The sequence below is a fragment of the Pteropus medius genome, unplaced genomic scaffold (assembly GCF_902729225.1).
Source record: "Pteropus medius unplaced genomic scaffold, Ma_sr-lr_union100, whole genome shotgun sequence".
Lineage (NCBI taxonomy): Eukaryota > Metazoa > Chordata > Mammalia > Chiroptera > Pteropodidae > Pteropus > Pteropus medius.
This window is the reverse complement of record NW_024342647.1, coordinates 5,860,971-5,888,330: the sequence shown is the minus strand read 5'-3', so window position 1 is coordinate 5,888,330 and position 27,360 is coordinate 5,860,971. Positions and strand designations below refer to the sequence as shown.

Here is a 27,360-nt window from a genome sequence, read left to right as displayed (position 1 = left end):
AGAGCTGTACAGGAAGATGTGCTTATAGCAACAAAATTGGGAGGTAAACTAAACATTCATCCATAGAAGAATGGGCAAATTGTGGTATATTTAAACAATGAAATACTAGTATATAACAGTTAAATGAAGGAGCTAGATCTACATTATCAGTCTGGATAAATCTGAAAAACTTAACAGTACATTAAAAATTCAAGTCATAAAATGTTACATAAAGTATAATATCATTTATTGAAATTTTAACATCCATACAAAATTGTCTCCTGTATTCTTATGAGAGAACAAGCATGACATTATGGAAGTGAAGGGGATGCGTGAACATCCAGGCAGTGGTTATTCTCTGGGAGGGTGTCGGGAGATGGATGGAGAGATGAGACTTTGGTTCTATATGTATCATTTTATTTTTTTAAATGCAGAGGCAGATATAGCAAAATATTAATAGTTATTAAATAAGCTGGTGAGGCTTGGGGGAAATAGTATTTTCTGTTCTTTTCATAATTAACAATAAATACAATTGTATATAAATTTTGTAATGCCTAGAGCAAAAATCAGGCTTCCTCCCCTCACCCCAGATTAAGCAAATGACCTTTAAAACAATTACTAAGGGAAAACACAGATTCACATGTACATATATTTATATATAACACACATGTACATAAATGTATACACATATACAGATGTATACACACATATGTACATATACATATGCAAACATACATAACTTTAAACTTCAAATTAAAACAAGCTTTTAATTTTTTTTTGTTGGAGAAAATACTGGCCTTAGATATTTCTTTAGTTTCTGAGCGATAGAACTTTTATATTGTGGAACTCTAACCTTTTTCTGAGATTTGACCATGTGTTGAATCTATAGACCATCTGCATCCCATGTTAGAATGATGGGCCTGGGGGCTTGAAAGATGTAACCTGTGGGGTTACAGCGGGGCCGCAGAAGGGGACTAATAAAGCCTGGTGGGAAATAGTGGAGAAAGGAGTCAGGAGGTTGGGCTCAAATCCTAGCTTGGCTTGAGGGCTTGGCTTAGCTGATCTCTCAGGATCTTTCCAGAGATGACACTGACTGACTGCTCCATTCTCTTAAGGACTTTGTCCGGGTACCAGAATAATTAGTGGTATTCCAGGGATTCTGGAAGGCTCTTTTCTTTGGTAAATTCTGCCCAGTTTCCTTCAGTACTTCTTCCCTTTATAACCTGTTTATAGCAACCCTCCTGGGCTGCCGACCCCTTTGCTGAGCCATTTTTTGTGTGACTGGGAAGTTCCAAGAAAGAACTGGATAAAGGAGTTACTGGGGTGTAATGGACAACGGAGAGACTGGGTGAAGAAAAACTTACCAAATGTGGAGAAAGTCCTATGAATGTTCCCAAGGGCAGAATACATTTAGTTTACATTGACTCATTATTTTTCGTCAACAAACCTATATTCCTCCTCTATAGGTCTACAAGTATACTCTGTGTGTGCGTGTGTGTGCATATGTGAATGTGTGTGTGTACGTGCATGTGTGTGTGTGTGTGTTGGCAGCTGCGGGGAAGGGAGGGTCTGTGAGCTCCAGTTGAGTTTTTACCAAAGAGGCATATGTTTCAGAGCGCCTGAGTTCCCAGCTACAAAAATCATTTATTTTACTTGTATAGATGGTGTCTTTTGCTCTTAACATTCACAGGGGCTCGTTAACCCTCAAGGAGTAACAGAATTTAGTTTTAAATTTCCTAGGTTGTCCACTCCCTATGTATCTATTAGTTGAGTCATTAATGATTATTCCCTTACTGTTTTGTCTTGCTACAAAGTTCCTTTTAACGCTGTGCCCCATGTCTTCAGCTCTTGGCTTTCAAAGTATTGCTTGACAAAGACTGAGACTCAGTGTGAAAGTTAGGTACCTCTGCTCAGAGGATGGTTGATGAGGAGTGAAAATGGAAACTTTCTCGAGTTAAAATATGAGATGGTAGAAAATTTGCTTAGTTTACACATGCTTGGGTTGTAGATACGTTTTCAAGAATGCATGAGTTCTTTTAAGGCAAGATTCATTTATCTTGCAGAGTTAGGTTATAACACAAACGCTAGATTCCCCCTTATTTTCTAGCTTTGGGTCTTCAAAACCTGTCTATGTTTTTACCACATACTACTTGGCTTGCTGAGTTCAATACCTCTCCCAATGTCCTCTTCTCCCAAAGAATCAGAAAGTGTTAAAGAGAATGTTGTCTTTACTGAATATTTTATTGACCAGGGAGGAGTTGACATAACATGCTGTTCAGCAAGTGGCTTAAAATTTTCCCTTAGTCACTTTGTTCCCCCAAGTCCTTCTCATCCAAACCACCACTGCTGTATTTTAGTTCTCTTAAATCTTATCTAGTCTTTCTCTGACAAACTTTGGGATTCCTACTCCTTTCTTTTCTCTCCTCTTTTTTGAGAAAAATTCAAATTTTGCTCCATTCTTTTTGCATAGCAATTAAGGGTCCCTTTCCTTTCTGAAGCATAACCTCAGGGGTTTACACTTTAGGTCCAATGGTCCTTTCAAACAAATAAGATGTTCCTTCGAAGATGATGTAAAGGTTGATATAGCTAGAGAAATCTCCTGGCTACCCAAATCAGGAGAGGAGGTTGCCATTGTTCAGAAGTCCTTTTCACCATTTTCAGGGTCACCATTGTCTCTTGGCAATGTCGTGGGGCCTTAAAAACCCTCCACAGCAGTGGTTTCCTGAGAGGTGTTGAAGCAGGGAACAGAAAGAGATCATATGAGAGATGGCAGCATCTGTATGCCGACCAAATGACTGCTTCACATTGACCACTGCGCACTGATCTGTGTTTGCTGAATGCACAGCATTCTCTCCTGACGGGAAACAAAAAGTGTCTGTCGTTGACTTATTGTCAATCTTAACTGGAGTGGAGTCAAGCCTGGTCGTATGTTTTTCCAGATACCAGAAGGCCTCTTAGATTTGGGATGGTCAGTTTGGCAGTTCTTTCTTTTACACATTGTACATCCTACAGCTCTTTTCCTTTGGCAAGTTGCCCTGAACCTTGTCCCCAAATTCTGACTCTTTTGAGGTGACATGTAGCCAGATGCTACTAGCACCATTGGTTTTATGCTGGTACAGGGGCCTTTCCTTTGGTTGTGGGCTTCCAGAACACTGCCTGAAGTCTTAGTTCACAGGTCTGTGATGAAAGAGCTTGGTTTTCCGAGGTGAAAGAAACTTTGGAGAGATTCAAATCCAGCCCCTTTATTTTTCAAATGTGGATCCTGAGTTCCAGGGAGGGGGAAGGAATAGCTCCAGGTCATACACTGAGTCAGTGGTGAGGCTCGGGAGGAAATCCGTCCCTTCTGATTCCCACATGGGGCTCTGGCCACCACACTACGTTGCCTTCTGTCTATAAAATATTTCACTCAGAACTCTTTTTAACCCCGGAGCAGTATCTTCCCAAGAGGCAGAAGGAGAAGTATACTATTTAATACTCTGTGGTTTCGGTCTTGGTCTAAAGTTTTCTTTTTGTCCAAGTGTTTGGATGGATGAGGCACTGTATGGCTGAGAGTTGCTTTCTTCCAGAAGGCCAGGAGAAATGGTTCAGTCTGAACTACTGTATAAGAAGAGGGACAACACATTCTCAAGAGGAAAGGTGTTTGTATCCACATACTGGAATTTATCCACCTTGACTGATATGGTGGTGTTGACCTGGAGGTGCACCAGCAGGAATTGAGAGAGATTCTGGTATATGTTTTTGGTTTGCCCTTTGGACTCGCACACTGTCACCAGCGTCTGCTTTTTGACATCTTTGTTGATGAGAAGCTCCAACTTAAGGTCGACAGAGTGTCCCGGGCATTTCACGAGAAACTGCAGTTGGCAAATAATGAAGTACCAACCTGGGTACTGGATCACAAGATTCTCATCCTGATACCTGACTCCATAGATAATACCATCTTGGTTCCAAGACAACTTGGTTTTGTTTATATGCTTTGATGCTGGAAAGAGGACAAAAAAAATATTATTGGGTAGATTAGAAAATTCGAAGTCTTTATTCAAGGTTCCCCATTCAAGACCCATGTCTTCTATAATATTCCAACCATCCAGAATATCTTCTGTGTTACCCCTTCTAGGTGCTGCTTCATATTCAAGGCTCAGGTACAAAATCACCCTTCTTCCTTCTCTCTAATGTTCAAAGCTGAACGGTCAGAACACATATGATGTTAGAACTCTACCTCCTATAGAATTGTTTTCCACTTAATTATTATATTATTCTGTAATTATTATAATTTTTATCTTTGCCTTTTCAGACCATAAGCTCCTGGACTATACTTCCTATAAGTTCTGGAAGATCATGTTCATCGATTCAATCAATCAATGAACATTTGATCAATGGAAGACTCCTATTTGGTAGGCATTGCACAAAGTGTCAGAAATAGGACATTCATTTTTGTTTAGTTAGTAAAGAATTTAGGCATCAAGATGTCCAGGAGAATCTTAGTCTGTTCGCTTTCGCATTAAGATACATCCTGTAACCATTCATTGCCTGAATTGTTGAACGTCTTCCTTTCTTTAGCAGGGCAGCCAAACATCACTGTGTAAACTCCTTGTATGCACATTAAGGGGCTCTTCTGAGATGGGATTTTTAGAAAAGCAGAGAATTAGAAGATCCTCTAAGCCAACATGTTCAGGTTGGAAGCCAGGTCTCTCTGAGCTCTAGTAAATAAAAATCAGTGCTGACTGGCAAGGGTGACTTTCAGAACTGGGAATCTGATGTGTTAGTTTTAATCGCCTCTTTGCCTTCCCTTCGAACCTCATTGTAATTCAATTGAAGGGTGAGCACTAATCTAACTACAAAATTGAATTTCTAAAATGAGCAGAGTGGCTACTTAGAGAATCTTGGCCCATCTCCTCCACATTTCGTCTTTCCCAGTGTAAGTGGCTCTCATCATTTCATTTATAGGGGGCCTCTTACCTAAAGCATGCTGTGATATGCAAATCGGCCCTGTGCCAACATGTTCATTAAGCTGTCAATCTGTGGACAAGGCAATTTCGTAGTTCTCTTGTGAATAACCTGATAGAAGCAGAGATAAAGAGCCCTCTCTACTCGCATGAGGAAAAGCACTGCGCACTTAGCCCACAACTTGTAGGTGATGGAATAGAGAGGCTGGGTGGGGTGGCACACAGATGCCTTCAGAGGACAAGCAGGCAACATAAAGGAGAGAATGGGGCTGTGGAAAGAAGAGCCTCATAGCTTTCGAGTAACTCTCTTCCCTTTTTACCTCTAAGCATTTCAAATCAAATTATAAAAAATAGCATGCAGGATAGAACACATCTGCGAGTCATGTTTGGCACAGGCCTCTACTTGTGACCTCTGGCTTTGAAGTTTCAGAAGGGCCATAGGAAGTGGTCCTCGTGTGGCTGGGGTCCCTGAGTTTGGTTACTGACCTTGGAGGTAGGCCCATGACTTCTTGAATGTAGCTCTTTCCAGGATACATGAGATGGCGTCTGAGCAATTTCCTAAAAATAAGTAGATCACATATTAACTGTCTTTCTCTGCTCTGTGAACTGGAGGCCAGACAGAATGAGCACATTGCCCCACGTCACTCAGCCAGGCAGTGGTAGCCAGAACAAGAATATCGATAGTAACTATAGTTGTCCTTCCTTTGAGAGTGTACTGGATGCTGATCTGTGTACTTTTACATATTTCGGCTAATCTCATTTTCAAAACAACTCTGCAAAACTAATCCTGATGCCTAGACGAGGTCAATGATATGAAGTCAAGCAAGTTGGTGGAAATACTGAGATTCACTCTCAAGTGGATCTGCTTCCAGAGTCCAGGTTTCCTGCTTGAGGCTGTTTTGCTAGCCGGTGGAGATAAACATACCCTTGTGCTCAATTTTAAGAGGATAGAGGATCACAGAGATCTAAGCAGGGAGCTTGCTATCTGGAGCTGCCTTGGCAGGAAAAAAAAAAAGTTTCTGTCATCATGGCATTTGAGAAATAAAAATATTTTCAATATATTCACTAGTAATGATGGCTTAGCTTCCTCTTTTTATAGAAAATGTTTTGCTTGCAAAAGAATCAAGTTATCCTTTTTCTGAATTCAACTTATTCTGGGCAAATTCCTTTTTCCTTTGGGCCTTGATTTTCCTAGCTGTAAAACTGGAAAATCTGTGACCTGACATTGACATTTTTTGGACGACATCACCATAAATGACTGTTCATTCCATATATCAGAAACTAGGCAGCTATAGTCCAATTCAGTTGAAGTGACCACGCCCTGGTATGTTGGCTCACTGTATCTCTGCTTAGTCCCTGTTGGGCTCACAGTCTTCCCCACTGAGCTCTCCATTCAGGCTTAAGACAACCTCTCCTGGCCTTCATCACAGCACCCTGGGGATTTGGAATGGCTGAAAGTTAAGGGAAGAGTTCCCTCTGCTGTCTGCACAAGTTCATTGCTAGAGGCAGAAGCAGGGGCTAGTTTATATCCTTACCTGCCCTTCCCCCTTAAAGAGGTCTGGTCCAATGTCTCTAGTGATGAGGGCTGGTAGGCCAGCTATTATTCTTCTGATCCCATCTCTCACTCATCCTCCAACCTGCGTTCTTGCCCTGCCTGTTTGAGCCCCCAGTCCACATTCTTTGGGTGTGTAGAATCAGAACCACAACACTGAGGGGCTGCTTACTCTCTAATGTACTGTGACTACTGTTGAGAGTCGCTCTTTGTTGGGTGTGGAAAATCAAGCCAGGAGGAATCACAGAGGGGCATGTCTATCTGCATCTCTTCTCTGCTAGAAATCCCTTTCTGACTCTACTGTGTCTGCTGGATCAAGGCTAAGCTCCTTCCTTTGTGTTCTCATCCCTCACCTTCCCTCTTTGCCTTGCACGCTCTGTCCCAGTAATAATAATAGTAGTAATAGTAGTGGTAGTAATAACAATAATAGCGAATACATATTGAGTGATGACTATTTTCTAGGTACTCTGCTAAACATGTTATATGTATTATTTCACTTAATTCTCACAACCACCCCACAATAAAAGTACTATAATGATTTCTATCTTGTACATAAGGAAACCGAGGCTTTGAGGGGTCAAATGACTTGTTCGTATTTGCACAGCTAGTCATTAGTGGAGTGGAAATTCAAACCCAGGCTGTCTGACTCTAACGCCTGAGTGAATTGCTTATCACTGTCCAGCAGTTTGGGGGCTTCTGGTGCCCCCAAACACATGGCGTTGCCATTCCACTGAGAACCCACCCTTCGCTAGGCAAGTGATGGCTTGTTTAAAGCACAGCCTGGCAGTCATCTACTCCAGGACACCTCTGACCTTTCCCTCTCTGCCTACTTGCCTTCATTAGACTGTGAACCTCCAGGAAAGAGACTACTGTTTATATATCTCCACTGCCCAACCCAGAAAATGCTCTGCAAGTGTTTGTTGCATTGACTCATCTGGTCTGTATCTCTTTCTTCTTTCAGTGGATGTGCGAGGTGAGGGGATGCTTGGCTTGCCTTTCCCCTGAGGGTTGGGATAACACCTGGCCTAATTCTCCCATTGGTTCTGCAGGTTAGGTTAGATTAAACAGGAAGATAAGACTTGCGCCCTACATTGAGGCCAGCGTGTCACACCCAGGACAAGCTCTGCTCGTTGGCTAGAGGCTCCCTCATACCATGCCACTTGTGGTGGCGTTTATCAGGTGAGCTTCTGTAAACAGTTGACTGTAAAAGTACAAGCTTGGGCTTGCCTCTCACACATGCAGCTTCTTTTTTTCTTTCCCCTTTAATCTTTGCATGTTTGGTGGGTTGACCTCAGCTGTAATTCTGAGAAACTCAAGGATGGAAAAGAAAAACAACTTATTTTGAAGCATTTGCATTTCCTGAAGTCAAATGGCATGGCGTATTTTAACTTTTCTTAAAGAATCTTTTAGATGATTTCAAGTGAAAGGAAAAATACAGGCAACCTTCTTTAAGAATGGCATTGCTAGAGCTGGCTAAGGGAAAGGAGTTGGTACCCAGAACACCAGAGGAATTGTAGATAGAATAAGGTGGTTGAACTTGGAGAGGAGCCCAGAGGAGGCCTTTACCATCTAACAAGGCCGTCGGCAGGAAGACAGTGCAGCCTGCTCTGCAGGGCCCAAACGCCAAGGCTCCAAATGCATGTTTAAGGAGATGACACACTCAGCTAATGACCAACACTCCTCTCATCTGCATTTCTCAGATGAGCCCATGGGAAGACCTTCATTAAGAACACCCAAATCGTACCAGAAGTCACAGTGCTGGCAGCTCAAATATTTGACCAGTTAGTGCGGTTCAAAGAAGTGTTAAACTGCTATGAGGGTTGTGAGGCTTTTGTCAAGAAAGTTTCATGTGGCTTGAGTCTCCTCATTACCCTGTGAGTCCATGATATGGCTTTCTTTTTGGATACGAGCTCAGGAAAAAGTGTCTTATAAATAGAAGGTGCTACATGCAGCTGGAATCCTATAATGTCCCTGGAATTTTGAATGCTGGGAGCATAGGGAGCAACACACACCCCTGTTTCATTCATTTCCCAGCTGCAGGTGAAGGCTGGGAGGGTTTAGTTTGAAGAACTGAATTCTTGGCTGGGAGAAATGAGAACATCTGCAAGTCATGGCTGAGTTGATGGCCTGGGAGTTACAGTCTAGGAATTTCGCCTCTCTGGGCTCTAGTGTCTCTAATTAGATGGAGAGAGTGTGGATTTGATGATCTAGAAGGGCCCTTCTAGCTTACTCTAGCTGGTGTGTAGACTCTGCTGTAGACTGCCAGGCCTACTTCCGGGGGTGTGGGGGGTGATAAAGTCAGTCCCAGCTCCTACTGTCTGTCTTTGCAAGCATGTCACTGTAACCTAGCTAGGAAACTGTCTTCACATATTTAGATTTCCAGACTCCTGCTGTGCTAGAACTCTAGGGATAATCAAAGTTATGAAGAGCCTGGTTCCAGAAGGATTTGCATGGTTCATAGAAATAGAAGTTCCCTGAAAAGTTGCCTGGACCAGGCTTGGTAACCACGTAACACATATGCTACCTAATGTTACCCCTGTTGCAGACTTGTCCTAGGCCACCCCATGAGTTAGTGACAGTGGCAGGATCAGAGCCAAGGACTCCCTACTCCTTCTGTGGATGCATTTCATCTTTTGGGCAACTCAAGTACTCTATGAATTCTTTTGAGAACCAAGGTCTTTAGGTGGGGAAGATTTGTAAGCTATTTTTTCAAGCTTTGGACTCCTCTGGAAGAATCATGATCTTTCTTGGGCTTTTTTCTTTCTTTCTTTCTTTTTTTTTTTTTTTTTGTGAGGCTGGAGAGAAATAAGTGCCAATCACATCCTCTAGGCCAGTTGCACAAAAGAGAGGTATTGCTTAAGGTGGTTGAAAGGATCGTGTTCTAGGAGTCAGAATAATGGCAACCCAAAAACTGGACCCCACCTTGAGATCTCAAGATGTTAGACCTGAAAGGGCCATTATATGCCAAGTTAACCAAGATCCTAGTTTTATGAGTAGGGAGATTAAACCCAAAGGAACCGAAGGTTTGGCCCAAGACCCCATAGTAGGATAGTGGCAGAGTTGGGTTTAGACCACAGGGCTCCTGACTCCTAGTCCAAGACTCTGTCCCCTGTTTTTATTTTTGTTTTGTTTTCTTTTTCTTTTTTTTTTTTTTTGGTCTTCCCATGGAGCAGAGAGCATTAGTGGGTTTGTAGCCCCCTTACACACGGGACCGAAAACTGTTGAAACAGCTGGAGGTGCTAGGAAACCAAGCACTACTGAGCCTTCTGGGCTCCCTCTTGTGGGAGAATGACAGCAGGTGACTTCAGGCCTGTGTGCTGAATCCTGCCAAGTCATAAGTCAGAGGCAGTCAGACTTTCATTAAGATGCAACAATGCCCGAGGTGACCAAAGAAACCACACCAGCCATTGCAGCCAGAGGGTGTGTGGTCTGAGTGCCAGGCACCTTCCAGGTTAATATCAGGATAAGACAGACACAATGCATCTCAAAACAAGCGCCTGGGTTATGGACAATGCCTCTCGCTTCAGATCTGTTACTTCTCCTTACTGACCTTCAATTACTGCATCCATAAAGTGGGGATAACAATCAGCCTAAATATATGGATGTTGCAAGGTGTGATAAAATTATGGGTGTCAAGTGGCCAGTGCAGCATAGAGGAGAGGCACAGAGGAGACACCCAGCAAATGGCAGTCCCTTTCTGCCCTCCTCCTCTTTTCCCAGTTGTTATAGTGGCACGACTTAGCAATGCCAATTAGCAGAATGATCTGGTTGATAAGATGCTCATTATCTGCTGGATTATCTGCTGGATTAGAGTTTCTCAATTATGTATGCAAGTGTTTGAGGCCATCTGATGCTTCTGGAAAAGTGTGCAGAACCCTCCTTCCATCTGTTGAAAATATTTTAATCCTTCCAGGAAAGAAAGGAATTATTCTAATGACCCTGCATCTACCACGTCCTGTCTTCTTAGTTCCATCCATCTGGCAGAATATCTAGGAGAGTCCCAACAGTGACATCTAGGGGAGAGTCTCCATTATCAGTAGAATTTAGAATCAAAATGAACCCTTAATTTAAGAGTCATTTCAACTGGTTTTAATGTGACTGTTTCCTTGATGACACCAGGCCAACTAATGATGAAGACACTCTAGTACATACTATTTGTTAAACAAAGGACAACTAGGTGACCCTGGATTTATAATCAGCGTTTGGAGAATACCCACCCGGAACTCTCAGTGTTAAGTACATAGAAAGAGATGAATAAACACAAATTGAGATCAGATTGGAATTCATTGGAACCATTTGAAGGTTCCTTAGGATTTTGGAATCTTTTCAATCCTAACCTGTTGCAGATTGTAAGAGAAACCTATCTCATCCTATGGGTATTTCCTTGGAATTCACTTATAATAAATGTTAGTTGAATTGATATTATTGGGGTTATTTAAGAAGTACCTTTAAAGTCTATAAAAGGCAAGGTGAATCTAGAGTCATATGATGAAATCTGCTAACATTTTAAATAGCTTCTTAAAGACTCTTCCTAGCTGCTCTAGGCAAAAGTATAACAGCACACTTAGAATTTTAGGCTTGGGATCAAACTGGCTTGAGTTCACATTCTACCTCTGCCATTTACTAAGTTGTATGGCTTCGCACAAGTCACTCAGCCTCTTTAAATCCTCCCCGAAAGGAGGATAATAATAACCTCCCTTAAAGAGCTGCTGGGAGGATTAAATGAGATAATGCATAATAATGAGTCTTGCGTCCACTATGCAAAGCATACTAAATAAGGGTTGGCTCCCATGCCCTGGTCCAGAGCTTGCACGGCTGGGCTTGTAAAAATTTAAGCCAACACATGTGGTGCCTGGAGGACTTGGATAAAATCAATAATAAAGCCAGTTTGAGGAACAGCCTGCTTTCCTTCCCTCTTTCTCTCCTTCTCTCTGTTTCTTCTCCCTTCCCCCACCTTTCTTTCCCTTCCTTCCTTCCTTCCTTCCTTCCTTCCTTCCTTCTTCCTTCCTTCCTTCCTTCCTTCCTTCCTTCCTTCCTTCCTTCCTTTCCTTCCTTCCTTCCTTCCTTATCTCTCTCTCTCTATCTCTCTTTCCTCTTTTCTTCCTCAAAGTATTTGGAAGATGAGGTTTTTCTATGGATTTGGAGACTTGTGATTTGTATGTGCTAAATTCAAGTATACATTTTAATGTTCCTCAGAGATCCAAATATTCTCTTCCTTTTCCTCTCCTCTTGTCTCCTCCCCACTCCCATCTGCTCCTCCCTCTCCTCTCACCCCTGGGTCTCCTCTCTCCTCTCCCTTCTTCTCTCTTGGCAGGGCGGTGAGGATTAGGTGCAGATCCTTTTGCACTCTGGCTGGCCTCCACAAGACCCTATTCCACCTTATTCTGAGTGGCCCAGTTTCTAGTTTATTTATTTATTTTTTATTTGTAAAGAGATTCCTGATTCCTGTTAGGTCTGCCTTAAGAAAAAGACAGTGAGTTTAAGAGCAGGTTTGGAGTGAGTGTGTTTAAAATAAATGGAGAAGCAAATAGGCTCTCTGAGGCCTATAAGTATATCAAAGCAGTTTATTCCCTGAGCAGACGTAACCCTCTCTTGCTGTGGAAAAAAAAAAATAGCAACAACAACTGGTGGGTTGGGCAATCTGATCGATCCATCTGATAGCAGTGAAGTCTCTTTGCTATTTTCAATCTTTCTAGGGGAGGGGGTTACTGCTCCTCTACCTGCCTCTTCTGCTGCCAGTGTAGAGTCCTGTTGGGACTGTGACCACGTGTGTCACATCAGGGATAGCTGGGGAGTAGTGAGTAGCCAGCCTCAGTGGTTTAGTTGTATTGCCTTCAATGGGCAGCTTTTATTGTTTTTTGGGGGGTGGGTTCACTAGGTACAATTAGAGAGCCAACTTTACTTGGTCTCTTTTAATGTCTACATTTTCTTTTTATCAGGGGGACTGGAGAAGAAGGTAGTCTGCCAAGCCATGCAAAAACCATCAATGTTTAGAATGGTTAAATGGTCAAAAATCTTAAGATATTTGCTTGATTCCTGGAATGTTATACTTCAAGCAAAGTCGATGCCAGTGTCAGGTCATCTGGCTTGCTCCCATCACTCCTGATATTTTAGAAAACAGGAAATTCCAGTCCCTGAAAGGGAAAGTAAGCTGCTTCAAGTCCCAGGACTGAAACGTAGGTATGATAAAGTTCAACCCAGTTCTCTGCCTTTTATATCTCATCCTCAGCTGGAGACTGAATTCAGGCGAGTGTGGGGGATGCAAGAAAGGAGTTGTCAGGACCCACGTATGGTCTATCCACTTTCCTCAGGGCCTCCAGAAACCTCTGGATGTTTGGGGCCTCTTGGCATTCACTGGAAAGACAAACCTCTTCTAACTGGCAGGCGTGGGAGGGAAGGAATCATTCCAGGTTTCAGGACTACTAATCTGCAAAGCTAGGCCTTAAATTAAACCTCTTGACCCCCTGTCATGGGCCATTTACGCTCCCTACCACTCCACCTCTCATGCAAACCCACGTGTGTGGTTGCCCTAAAGGTCCTCTCTGCCCCAGAGCTCAGCAAGGAAACAGCCGCCAGAGCAGGTGCTGAGGAAGCCACACAGAGTGTTGGAATCGTTCCTAGCCTTGGAGAACCAGTGGGGCACTGGAAGGAGGCACAGTTGTGTTTTACTGAGCATCTGGCAATAACAATTCTGGTTAAGCAAACGGCCTCCAAGGTGGGTCAGCCTGGGTTTTGAGGTCTCGTCCCAGTCCTTGTTAGCTATACAGTCTCAAGCAAGTCAGTAAGCCTCTCTGTGCTCTGGTTTCCATGCCCAAAAGATAGAGATAATAATTATACTTGGGGCTTTTTTTGAGGACTGTGTGAGTGAGTCAGGAAGCATGGAGCCCAGTCCTTGGCACATGGCGCATGCCCCATCAATGTTCATTATTTTCACTCTCCCAGATCCTCATTCATATGTAGTGAGAGAATAAAAGAAAAACATTTAAAAGTCATCTATAGAATTCCTCTAGTGTAGGGAAGAACTGTCATTTCGTGGTTGAGATGTGGGGGACCCGGGAGTAAGACCAAGGTGACCAAAACCTTTTGCAAAATAAAGTCAGTAGAATTTGAATTTCTGCAGTTTGTGAGAGGAAGTAGTGTGTAGGAAGTAGAGAGGGAGGGGATGAAAATGGGGAGAAGGACCTAAAAATTGGTAGTAAGGAGAGTGGGTCAGCATGCAGGGTGGAGAGCTGAGCCCCAGAGTGAACAAGAAATTCCGTGGCTGGAGTGGCAAAGGCCTTACAGGACAGTGGGGTACGACACTCAATTTGCATTGTCCTCTGTGATGGAATGCACTGCCTCACTGGCTTCTCCCCGTACCCTAAATCCTGCTATAAACTTTACTATACACAAAGTCTGATGCTGTGGAAACTCTGGGGAAATCAAGGCACAGGTGTCTGTATTCTGTGGTTTGGACAAAGAAGCCACAATAACCTGGGCGCATGTGAGATTCAAAATGTGATGGAAACGGAAAATTGGAATAAGAGATGCGTAGAAGCAGCACAAGCCTGGCTCTCCCTGCAGCTCATGGGTGCCTCACCGTATGTGAGGTAGGAGAGAACCTTTTCGCTTAGAGATGAAGGAACAGAATGGATTCTGTGTCCAAAGGACATAGGCTCAACCAGGTGGCAGACAAAGGTCGTATTTGCTGTCCCGTTCTACACTCAAAGCGGCTCTGTGCAGGAGTCTTTTTTAACTCCGTTTTCTAGAGGAAAGGAGAAGGATGTGGTGAATCCTCCCAGTGCTCTTCCTGGCCCGCAGTCTCTACCGAACCCCCAGAATGGCCCACGGAGTCCTCTGCAGGATGGAGTGGGCAGGAGGGGGCAGTGTGCTGCTGATCACTGTCCTGGCCAGGAAGAGGAAGCTTGTGTTGGAACCCAGAAATCCTTTCACTATAAAAAAGGCTTAGTTTTCTGTGGTCTCCCTGCAGCTAATTGTCATCCTGTGCTAAGTGACTGCAGTGTTCACACATGACCCTGCTTCCCAGCCTCTGGGTTGCTGCCGGCTTCCCGCTGATGGTGGATAATTTCCATCAGCTGGAGGCAGAGGGCTCCCTGGAAAGCGTCTGGGTTCTGCCCTTGTCCACTCCAGTGACAAAGCACATGCCGCCTCTGGAGCTTCCTCCTAGGAGTTTCTGGGAGATGATTACGCTCTGCCCGGAATATTTTGCAATGGCTTTTCAAAAGGGAAAATTTGCAGCTTGTGCCTGTGTAAGAGGGCCTTGTTTGTAGAGGACGTCATGGCTGCAGATTTCCTCAAGCTTATAGTTAGGCTTTTTTTCTTCTCTATTCACATATTAAATGAGAGAATTAGAGTATCATAAAGTGTCCAAGCGGAAGGACTCTCCAGTTCATTTAGTACCTTGCTGTTATGTTATAGATGAGGCCTCGAGAGGAGGAAAGACTGACCCAGAGAAACAGCCTGCTGGGGTGAAGGTCAGTTCTGGAGCCCAGGGCTCACTCCACGGTAATGTTCTTTCCAGCTTGCCCTCCTACTGTGTCTGCACCTTGCCACGTTAAGAGAAGTAGTGCAGACTTGCATTGAAAGCAGGAGAAAACCAGGGACAGCACATAGCAGGTTACTGACATTTATGGCCAAAGTGCATCACACAGGGTGATAGAGAGGAGCTCTGGATTCTGGTTCTTGCTCTGCCTTCATCTCCTTGGATGACCTTAGGCAAGTCACCTTGATTGCATGAGCCTCAGCTCCTCATCTGCAAAATGGGACACTAGTCCCCATGTTGCTCGCTCAGGAGATGGAGGTTACTTTCTACCACAGGGAGGTACAAGAAGGTCTTATCAAAAGTTTTGTAGCCCTAGTGGGGATGCTTATTAGCATTTTGTTATCTGGTTGCTGAAAAATTAAGTGGTAAACTGAGGTTGGTTTTGAATTAGTTTAAGTTCTGATATGCACTGCGATGGCTAAGATTAGAAGAGATCTGATAAATAATCTTGTCCATGGCACTCACAATTTTGGATTACACAGACCGAAGCAATTTACCACAAAAGGGAGATTCAGTGACCAATACAAAGTGGGCAGCTTTCGGTTTCGCCCATTGTGACCATTAAAACAAAACAAACAACTTAGACCTGAAGCAAATGAACTTAACTCCTGTGCATATTAGCTTCATACTATAAAAGAAAGGACATTTTAACAGTGTAGGAAAGGACACACTCTCAGAAGAAAAAAATGCTGCTTATATTAAAAATAGTTGCATAAAACTGAAAAGAAATCATTTCCTATGGGACAAAGAGGCTACCAGGTCCTTCTTTTTCTGATTACACTCTGAACTGGTGAAAACTATTGCAAGGGCAGAACCACTGGTTAGAGCCTCTGTGCTTGTCCACCAGCCATGGACCTGCTCTCCAGATGTGGAACTGAGATCCAGAGGGGCAGAGATCACCTTACCTCATCAAAGCTGTTCTTATCATTGAAATCACATTCCTGTTAAAGATTACCTACCCCCACTCAGAAAATGAAAAGCTCTGATCTTACTTGGGAAATCTGGGTGGATACGGTGGTGGAATGGTTGGAGTGGGGAATTCACTCAGCGCTCCTGGCTTTTTGCAAGGCTCCATGTTCTGATGGCAGAGTCTGTGCTGTTTCCATAAAAGGGGTCAGCAAATTCTGGTCTGCGTATCAAAGCCAGACCACCACCTCATTCTGTAAATAAAGCTTCATGGCCCCTTGGCATGCCTGCTCATTTGCACAGGGTCCATGGCTGCTTCTGCACCACAATGGCAGAGCTGACTAGTTGCAACAGAGACCTGATGGCCTGCAAAGCCCCAATTACTTATTATCTGGTCCTTTACAGAAAACATTTGTTTACTTCTGCATTCTACCATGCTTCATTTTATATTAATGTGACTATCTACAGAAGTATTATGGGAATTGAGGTTACATGCTAAGTAATTCCAGCCAAGTTCTAATATATGGTTGTTAAAGCTGTAATTATTAGTCTGCCTTGCAAGATCCAGAATGATAGTCTGTTTGGGGCCTTTTGCCCCTACTTTCTAAGTCTCTGGGTGACAGATAGCAGGAGAGCCATGGCTAAGGGTGTCCGAAGGAAACTCTAAGTGTGATGCTGTTGGCGTGAGGGTGTTTCCAGACACTGTGTCCTCTGGCCGCAAGTGTTCTCTGGTGTCTCCACCTGGGTGCCTATGATGGCCCACCTTTTCTTTTCCTTTTTTTCCTCTAAGCTGTCTGATTTTCCAGCAGTGCTTGCTATCTAAGTTTAAAGTTTATAGGACTGAGACTGGTTAATGTTCTTGGCAGAAGGGACATTAGATTAGAGATGAGGACATCTGGGTTCTAGGTTTGGCTCTGTATGACCTTGGACACAACATTTCGCTGGATCTTACTTCGCCTCCTTTGTGTAGTGAAAACATGAATCAGATGATCTCAAAGTTTTTCAACTTAACTCTGCACATTAGCCTTCTGGGCTAGTAGAGACAATGCATTAATTAGTGACTTCAGTGATAAGAAATGAATGTGTGTGTGTGTGTGTGTGTGCGTGTGCGTGTGTGTGTTTTGAGAGGGGGTGGGGAGAAAATCTCTTTTCACAAATCTTCAACTGCATTATGCGTTTTGGCTGCTATCAGTTATCTCATGATTACTATGTATTGGTCACCATGCCAAGCAATTTATAGAGAGATCTGATTGGCTTCTCCAATACCTTCATGAGGTAGAAATTATTATTCCCATTTCATAGACAAGGAACTGAGGCTCCCAAGGGGTACGTAGAGCCAAGATTCATACCCACATTTGCCTGCTTTGCATCCCTGTTCAGGTCCATGTGACACCCTCTGCCAGAGGTAGAATTTCCATTAGTGGGAGGGAGGGGGGCTGGTGGGAGACTTGTGGGGATAAGAGTCCAGATCGGAGACTGCTCGGGTGAATCAAAGTGCACTAGCTCTGCCCTGAGAGGCTCCCTCCTGTCTCCATCTACTTTTCTGTTGGGCATTGTCATGATATTTCTGGTTGCTGATCAACTACGATGTGATGTGGATGGTTCACTACACATTTACTCTAAATCCCAAGATCTTACCTCCTTTAAGGGGGAATTTGCCCGGTGGGTCAGGAATGGAGTCCTAGGAGCGAAGAAGAAAAATAACAGTGTAAGAGTGACATTCAATGAAAATGACTTGCCTTTTTCTTTTTCCATTTTGGTTGTCCTCAATGCAGTTTAGAATTCACATACTATCTGACTCTTAAATTTAAAAAAAATTGATTCACTGATTAAGTTAGAATGGGCTTGCTCAATCTTTTGCTTGACAATCTGCCTATAGGAAATGACTTTGAAGATTGTTGTCCACATTTCACAGGTGAAGAATCAGGGGCTGAAAAAGGTAAAATGAAAAGTTTATAGCAGCTCAGTGACCAGAATTTGCAATTCAACTCCCAGTCCAGTGCTTTTTTTTTTTTTTTTAAATTCTATATGTGTTATTTTTCCCCTTTGGTCAATGTAAGAAAAATCGAATGTAGTATATAAATATATGTGGTTTTTTTTTCCATCCTTGATTCATCAAACAGTGTAAGTAGGTTGTAAACATACCTGGGAAGGTACATTTCTTTCTCTCCTGTGGTTGGAAATTCTGAATTAATTGAATGTTCTATGCCAAGCAATATGAGGATACCATAAATAATTAAACTGAGTCCCTGCTCTCTGTATTTATTACAAGTTTAAATTTGAATATAATATCTAAATATTTATAAACATGTAACATAAACAAAGATATGTTATATATTTATATATTCACTTCATATTTTATATTATTTATTCTGTCATAAACATAAATATACAAAAAATACAAAAATATTGACACAGGTAAGTAAGAAGTCGATAGAAACAGATTGTCTTCTGAAGGGGGTCCTCCTGGGCTGGGGGATGGGAAGGGATGAAAGGGAGGTCTCGTTGAGGTTCACTGAGCAAGTAGGCAACAAAAGCAGGTGGGCACATTTCTTCACCCCTAATGCATTCTGCAGAGACTAACTTCCCCACACCTGGTCTCTCTCCCTCTTCTCTCACCTCAGCCATGGATACATCCCTCAGGTGTCCTGCTAAGAGGGAATGAAGTATCTTATTCATCTTTCAACCTGTCCAAGTTGGGAATCTTCTGTAGTGCATTGGAGTGAAATATTAATAAAGACCTAGAGAGTTGTGAACATTTACATGGATGACACTACCTTGCCAACCTCTACTAAAACAAGACGTTACTTATCTTATTTTCTCAGTGCTCAGTACAAGCACCAATGACTGTCTTGAGTTTCCCCTTTATTCTACCATTTCTCTAGGGGCTCTGTCCTTTGCCTTCCACTGATGGCTCTTTCTCTAGTAAATGGATCTCTTCTCCAGCCCAAGTGGGTGCCAGTGAGTCCGGGACTTCTCCTGAAGGCAAAGCCTTGGCATAGCATTGATCTGGAGATGGTGGAAGTCAGTATAAACTTTTGGGTGAACTTGGCTTGGAAGTTCCTTCCCGTTTTGCTCTAATGTTCTATGACTTTATCGCTTTAGCAGAAATCTCTTTACCTATCAATGCTACACGTTTGTGGTCTCTCCATTACGCATGCAGTTCATAGGAAAATCCGACATCACAAAACTCCCCTCTGGGTTGCCTCCGTGAGACCACAAACAGCATTTCAAAATTTAATTGACACCTGATCTACAGCCAAATGTGATCATCGATTAGTGTGTTGTTCAAATGTACAAAGGAAAACATCTATGTTAAATGTGGTGCTAAGATCGTTGAATTTGCTGGCTACCCAGGAAAGTATCCGGGTACAGTGAGAGGAATGCTAAAATAGCAAAACCATCAGTGGAGCCATCCCGGAGGCTACTAGCAGCTGGGGAAATACAAGAGAATCATACATTCAGCACATATTGAATGAGCACCTGGTGTGTGCCAGGCACTATGTTAGGCATTGGAAGACATCTGTGGATTTTTGAGTAGCATGGTTATATGAGATACTATCTGGGAGGAGGACCTAATTCACATGAGGGTCTGCAGAGGCCTCTGTCATTTGAGGGCTTTCTGGTTTCCTAACTTCAAAAACAAAGCATCTTAATACAGGAAAAAGTTGTGTTGATTAAATCTTTACCCAGGACTCAGGGCATCCAAGACAGAAATGTGACTATTCCTGTTTCAAAGAGCTCTTCTTTGAAGAGATAAGGTCTCCTAGTTCTTTTGGATGCCCGTGTTAGACGAGATTAAAAAAAAAATCTGAGCCAGAGGGGAACCTAGACATCGTTCAGTCCATCTACAGAAGAGGAAACTGGACTCGTGAGTGCAGGCAGATCCTGAACTGAAGTTCTCTGGTGCTCTTTCCACTTCCCTAGTAGAAGTGGCTATTTAGTTTCAGAAGCCAAGGACAGGAAAGTTCACTATTCTCTCATCACCCCTCCCATTAGCAATTCTTGCATTTTGAAATAGAAAATCAGGGTATAAAGAGACGATGATTTTTGCAGATTTGCTGAGGACTGTTTATGCCCTAGGTACTATGCTAAGTTGCTATCCATCCACAGAACTCTCTCCAAAATCTTGCCTGGGGATCTGGGTCCTGGCTGGGGAAAGTGAACCATCTTGCTCAGTGACTTGGCATTGAGGTGAAAAGTACATAGTCTTAACACAGACACAAGCAAATGCCCCTCTCCCAGGTCGTCATTCTCAGCCAATTGAGTAGCTCAGGAAACTTTTTCTCCATGGTTACTGACCAGCTACACTTCCTTCAGTGTACTTCTTTTGGTTCAGACTCTACGTCTGTTGAGTGTTTCCAACAATGTTTCTGTGTGAGTGGGGAAGAACCATCACATTTAACCTGCTTATCCCAAGGTGAAATGACCTGATCACAATCCTCTTTCCTGCCTAGGACTCTGTTTTCTTATTTTTTTTAATCGTTGTGATTACAGAGTTAATAATTCTTCCCTCCACTGGGTTGTTGCAGACATAAGATATTATATATAAAGCATTAGCAAGTGCTTGAAAATTGTACCTATTTTGGTTCTCTTGATCCTATCGATATGTTTAATTTGCCTCAGTACCTTAAAAGGCTATTTTCTTTCACAGAACAATGCTATGTAGGGATAGTCAGCTCTCAAATTTGCTTTGGACCAAAGATGCCCTTTCTGATTGAAAATGGTCAAAGGCAACTAATGTTTGGAATATGCCGGGGGAATTTCCTATGCCCTTCCTTGGTGGTCTCACATTGTCTTGTAAGGTGGTCCACAAAGATCTTTGCCAGGAATGCCTCTCTTATTTTCAAGTCGACATGATTAAGCATTTAATGAGGGTGCTTAATTCTCTGGGGCTAAATGCTTTGTGTGCATTATTTAATTTGGTCTTTACCTTAAGAGTTAGTGATTGACTAAGACTTACAGAAGTGACAATGATTACAGAAAGTCCCACAGATGGTAAATAGCAGAGAAAAGATTCAAACTCAAGTGTGTTGACTTGGAAGGCATGCCACATTGCCTCTCTGAAGCTGTGGCAGAAAATTCTCCTGAGACTTTGAGAAAGTGGATGGTGGTCATAGAAAATTCCCAGAAGGAAGACATTTTTTTATTGGCAGCCTTCATCTTGGTATGGTTAGTGAAAAAGGGAATTGGAATAGAGTGGCTTAAAGAAGTGCTTCTTCCACTGGGGGTCTTCTTAAAATGCTAATGTTGAGTTTTGCATTTCTAATGAGCATCCAGATGATGCCAGTGCTGCTGGGTCACTGACCACACTTTGAATAGCAAGGCCTTAAAGACATTACTCAATAGGCAATCAAAACACCTGAGGTCTTCTTTCACCAAAGAATGAGGAATGTCGAGCTGGGCTCATGTATGGGTTTAGGACAATTTCCTAGTTTGCTGACAGATGTGGTAATCTATCTTCTTGCGTTTCTCTATCACCCAGCTCTACTTCTTGCTGCTCTCCTGTGCTGTCGAGACTGTCTACTGTTCTGGCTCTGCTATTCCTCTTTAGACCTGGGCTTGCCTTCCTCTGGAATGTGCCTCTGCTCACTCTTTTGCTTCACCTGAATACCCTGCCCCAATTCTTCCTGCCACCATCCTTCCAATGGAGACATCATCTCCATTGAAGTATACCAGCTAATGAATGCAGAAGGAATAGCAATCATTATTCTTCTACCTTCAGTTTATTAGCTGATTTAGACAAGGGCCATCAGAAAGTGTTAAAACCTCTGAGTGAAGAATATATATGTACATGTCTTCAGAGTATTACCCCATAGATTACTTATAAATTATAAAAAAGTATTTTACAAAAGAGATGGTTGGTGGCCACCACCTGAATGTGACTAAACATCATCACCATAATGGGACAACCTAACATATGCCTCTAGTTGAGCTACAATAAGAAGTAATAACATTATCTAAGTACAATTCTTACAAAAAATGTTTCATCTGCATATAATCATGAGTGAACACTAAAGCAAATCCAAAAAAATGAACTATTTTATACCAAAACTAGTCTGAACCCTTTGAACATCGATGTCATGAAAAATAAATGAAGGGCATAGAAGATTCGTTCCTCATTGCTTCTCAAACTTTAACATGCATATAGATCACCTGGAGACCTTGTGAAAATGCAGATTTTGATGCAGTAGATTTAGAATAGGGCCCGAGATTCTGCATTCTAACAAGCTCTCAGGACCACCCTTTAAATAGCAATATTCTAAATTAAAAAAGACATAACCAAATGCGGTATGTGACCTGAGAGTGGATTCTGGATGCTCAAATAAAACAAGGCACAACAGATGTAGAAGATATTTTTGGACAGGTGGGGAAATGAAAATATGGACTGTGTATTATTATTAGATAATGTTATTGAATTAACTAACTCTCTTGGCTGTGATAATATCATTGCAGTAAATAGGAGATGGAGGCTGAAATATATGTAGATGAAAGGTCAAGCTGTCTACAACTTACTTTCATATATATAGAAGGAGCACAGATACAGCAAATATATTAACACAGCAAATTTAGGTGAAATGTTATATGAGTCTTGCTATTCTATTTTACTGCAGGTTTGAAAAATGTTCAGAATAAAACGTCGGGTATAACATGATCCTTCTAATTCCTGGGGGAGACTCAGCTTCTATCCTACCTCTTCTACAAACCATTCCCTCACTCCAAGTAGAGACTGTCGACCTTTTCTCTGGTTTATGACATTCTGTGCCATTCTGCTCTAAATTCAAGCTCTTGGGTATTTGGCTTCATCTCCCTAACCTATAGAATTCTCAGAAGACGGAAATCCTACCCTGTTCACTTGATCCTCCCGTCACAGCCCAGCATAAAGCTTGATCCTGAGATTTTCAGAGAATTTTTTGACGGATAAATTGAATGCATTGAAGAGAGTAACTTGAGTAGGAGGCATCACAGGGCATTTCATCTCACTCCTATATTTTATCTGAACTTAAAAGCAAGCTACCACCACCACCAATCATTACCTCTGAAAAGGCACTCAGCTCCACTCTTGGCAAGGAGGTAGAGTGGTACTATAAGAACATATTACTTTAAACAAGGAATTTTCTTGGCTTATAAAGAGAAAGGAGACAGCTGCTTTCTCTTTCTAGAAAGAGTCTGTTTGAAAACCTAAGCATCCTGAGCCTCTTTGCTTAGTTCTAACCTTTTGAATGTAAATGGATATTTTCAGGGGCTGGATAAACCCTGTCTCCAGGTTTATAACAGATAGATGTCCCTAAGACTCAAGACCTCAGAGCCCCTTGAAATGTAAACACTTCTGGTGGTCAGCCTTAAAGCCTTCTCCTTATCTGACCCTTTGTTTCTGGAGGAGATAAAAGAAATTTTATTGTTTTTCTTTTGCTTTGCTGTATAAATTGTGTGAAATTTCATCCTGACATATATGTGTGCACTCCATTGTGCTTGCTTAATAATAAATCAATTGTCTTTCTTTCCATATTGAGGCAAAGAGGTGTCTCTTTCTTGGTAGTACTTTTACTTTCTCAAGAGTATCGTGGTACAATCTCTTTGGAAGCTGAGTGACGATATTTCTTGAAGTGAAAACTTCACATTCTATTCCCATAACTAGGAATTTATCCCACTGATATACTCGCAGATGTGCACAGTGAGCAAAATTCTAGAGAAAAATATAAGTGTCCTTCACTAGGCACAGGTAAAATAAGTTATGAAGCAGTAATATCTTAAAATACATATGTGACTCGTCAAAAGAATGAGGTGGATTCCATGTACTGGCAAGGAAGGGACTCCATGATATACTGTCAAGTTATCAAAGTAAAGTGCAAAATGTCGAGTTTACTATAATAATGTGTGTATTATATATTTGTAGATACACAGATTTTTTTTGGAAGGACAAGGAAGAATCTATTATCTCAGGAAAGAGGGATTAGTGGCTGGTTGGGGAGAGTGTAAGAGATTTTTAATTTTCTTTTTTTCTTGTTTCCTGTTTACTTTCCTTCAATCATGTGAATATAATGTTCTATAACAAGTATACTGGTTTAAATGTAAATGAAACAAAGTTCAACAACCACAGAGACTGAGACATTAGAGACAACTTAGAGACATTAGAGACTTAGAGACAACTGTTGCATACACTAGATGCTCAATAAATATTTGAGGCTGAAACCTAAATTCCTTCTTTGTCTCACCCAAGGAGTTTGACCCTGGAGTTATTTGATCTTCAGGCCCAATTTTAATGCAACCTTTGTTGATTTTTGTGTATGCCCTGCATCTTCGTGTCGCCATCCCTTTGCTCATGCTGTTCTGTTGGCCAGGAGCGCCCTCTCCTCTGATCTCCCTTCTCCACCTGTTTGAAATGATACACATTTCTCAAGCCAACCTGAAATTCCACTCTCCAGTGAACTTTTCCTTAGACCTGCCTAGGGAAATGTTCTATCTCTTAAACCTGGGGTCTCATGGTAGCCCTACCTTCAGTCACTTATATATATATATATTATGACTTATCTCGTTTTAATTTTATCTGTACATGCGCCTTTTTACCTACAACTGTGCCTTCTTAGGCCAGTAAAACCATTCTCAGGGTTCTCCGTCCCTGCCCCTATCTAACCATACATGTTGAGTGCTATGTGGCCATCAACCCATTCCATTTTTAATAACTGGGATGTGAGTTTATGTTCCTTGGGTATCTCCCGTTGATTTCTTTACCAGAGTCCTGTTAGAGTCTCTTTATTTGTCTAAGTTCTACCTATACTCCAGTCAGCCTGCATCCCCTCTTCTTGCAGGAAGCCTTCCCTCATAGCTTGAACTCAAGGGGATAACTCTTCTTATCACTTATAGTAGTTAATATCTGAACAATTTATTGGAAATGATATGTGTAAAACGTGAAACACTTAAGATCACAGTGCTTTTAAGTAAGCAACTGGTATTTCTCAGTCTAAGAAATCACAATCCTCCAAACTGTATAATCATTCTGTGAATCTTTTCACATCCAAACATAAGTGCTAAGTCAAGGAAATGGATGCACAAGAGGATAAGGCTCTAGAGAGGAGATTGGGAACAAAGTTTCTTAGTGCTTCTGTGGCTCTCTGAATTGGAAAGGGGAACGCTGTGCTCATTAAACCAGCAGTACTGACTTTACCGCTTTTCCAGGATGACTTAGTTCAAACTTTGTCTCCTTTCTTTTCTTGATTTTCCACATTTACAAAAAATGAAGCAGAAAGATCCACTTCAGTTCCTTCATGAAAAGAATCAATTTGACTAGAATTGAGATTTGGATAAGAACCACTCTGGATCTCTCTCTAGCTTTATATGTCACCATCACCCTGCCCCACCCCCAACATCTCTCTCTTTCTCTCTCTCTTTCTTTCCTCCCCCACCTCCTTCTCCTCCATCTCTTCTCCTTTCTCTCTCTCTCCTCTCTCTCTCTCTCTCTCTCTCTCTCTCTCTCTCTCTCTCCCCTTCTGGTTGCAATCTTTGACTAAAAACCTTTTTAAAGGCCAATTTGATATGCTTTCTTTGGCCATTGCTAAAAAATTATGCACCTCTAGTTTACATCAAATTGGAATTACAGAGGTGATAAAGCCTCTACAATTTTAGGGTCAAAAAGACCCTAAAATGCTTTTGAGAGTATTATTCTTAGTAGGTGTAGATAAGGCCATTAAATTATGAGTTTTATAAATTCTATCTAAATTAAACATTCACAATTGTTTTCTTTCACTTTTATGGAGATATGAACCTAAAAGCTTCATTTAAATTTCAAACTTTGAGGACGTTGAGAAAAGATACCAAAGCCTTTTAAAGCCTGATTCTTTTTAGTAATCTATAAGTTATAGAGCATTCAGCCTAAGACAGCTGAAGGAAAACCAGGACAGAGTCTGTAGGATTGTTAATACCATGAAAAATGGAAGCTATGAAGAAATAAACAGAAACGTGCTCACTTTGGCAGGGTGGGAAGGGGGTACAGTTCTTAAACTAAGAAAATTAATAAAAACTTTACAAAAAAATGCATGAGCAATATATACTCTCAGTACAGTAGTTTCGATAATACATACTGGTGGATTCTCTGTAAACACCAATTTCCTAAAATATGAAGAAGCTTCCTCCTTCATCTCTTCTGTTTTTACGACTAATCTTACCATTTATTTCAAATAGTAAATCTCCTGAGACAGTTTGACTCCACAGTGCATCCCCATAATTGCTTGTAGGTTTAGTATTCTGAACAATCTTAGAGACTAGGTGTTAAAAACATCTCTATGTTCTTCTGCCTCTGTGCTCTGTTTTTTGTGACATCCTAACCTCTTCAAAGCAGTGACTCAGGAGGAAGCTTTCAATTTGTTTTGCGGGCTTTAACGCTGAAATGCCCAAAGCCTTGAGCAGCCCTGGTCTTCTCTCTTGCCTCCTTCCCTTCCAGATCTTGTCCTCTGAAATTTAGCTCCTCGTTTAAAAAGCTCTTGACAATGGCTGAGGGCCTCAGAAGTCTCAGGAACATTTGGACTGAGACTATAGAACCTTGGAATTTGGTCTGAAGATCTCGAAGATGTGATAACAAGTTGTGCGAATATGTTACCAGGGTTCCTTCTTGCTTCCTCCCTGATACCAGTCTCTGGCTCAGCAAGATTCAAATCTTAATTTCTCAAAGCTAATAGCTCTTCTGCCCTCTTTTGGCTCATGTGAATCTGGAAAGTTTTGAGAGGATGGCTCAACAAATTTTTCTCTCAAAAGGCCAAAATATTTCAGAGAGTTAAGTTCTCGTTTCTTTTCTCTTTCTCTACATGATATATGTATTTTTCCCCTTCTCGATTAATTTATTAGTTTATCTCCAAGGCTCTCTCTCTGGGGAAAACCGAACATAAATCAGAAAAGCGAAAAAGAGAAGTCCACTTACCGTCTTCTGAACTACCAACACCATAATGGTTGCCACGGCAAAGACGAGACACAGAGCCAGTGTGACTGTGGTAAAATAGAAGTAACTGCGGCTAGTGGTCCCCAAGTGGCTGGCAACAGAGCCAGCTGGCACATGCATGGCTGCGTCTTGAGCAGGGGCCACTTGGTTGAGTGCTTGCTGCAGCCGTGGGTCCATTCTTATATAGTCTTCCCCGCATCACACCTTATCTCTCCTCATCTGATTCGGTTCTGGGCCCATCTCGGTTCCAAGAAGGATTCTCCCCTGCATCCTGGATCATGTGACTTGGAAAAAAACCTTCACGGGCTGCCTTGCGAAGAAACTCTTCTCTGGGGGCGTGAGGTGAAAGGCAGCAGCAAGGGTGGGGGAGAGGCTCATTTTTCATCTCCTGGGATTAATTTGAGGGCAGAGAAACTGTAGCTACAGAGAAGGTGGCTGATGTCAGAGGGCGAGTAGGAAAATGACAGTTCCCTCTGGGGTGTGTGTGTGTGTGTGTGTGCTGTGTGTG

General features: G+C 42.1%; 1 protein-coding gene across 1 annotated transcript; it reads right to left on the bottom strand.

Moving 5' to 3' along the window:
- Window positions 1-213: 213 nt before the first annotated feature.
- TNFSF8 (TNF superfamily member 8) lies at window positions 214-27,360 on the bottom strand. The gene is made up of 4 exons (XM_039866783.1): window positions 26,835-27,360; window positions 17,561-17,603; window positions 5,409-5,480; window positions 214-3,958 (listed from the first exon to the last, which is right to left on the bottom strand). Exons 1-4 carry the CDS (start codon window positions 27,027-27,029, stop codon window positions 3,564-3,566), a joined length of 705 nt encoding a protein of 234 aa, XP_039722717.1. The 5' UTR covers window positions 27,030-27,360; the 3' UTR covers window positions 214-3,563.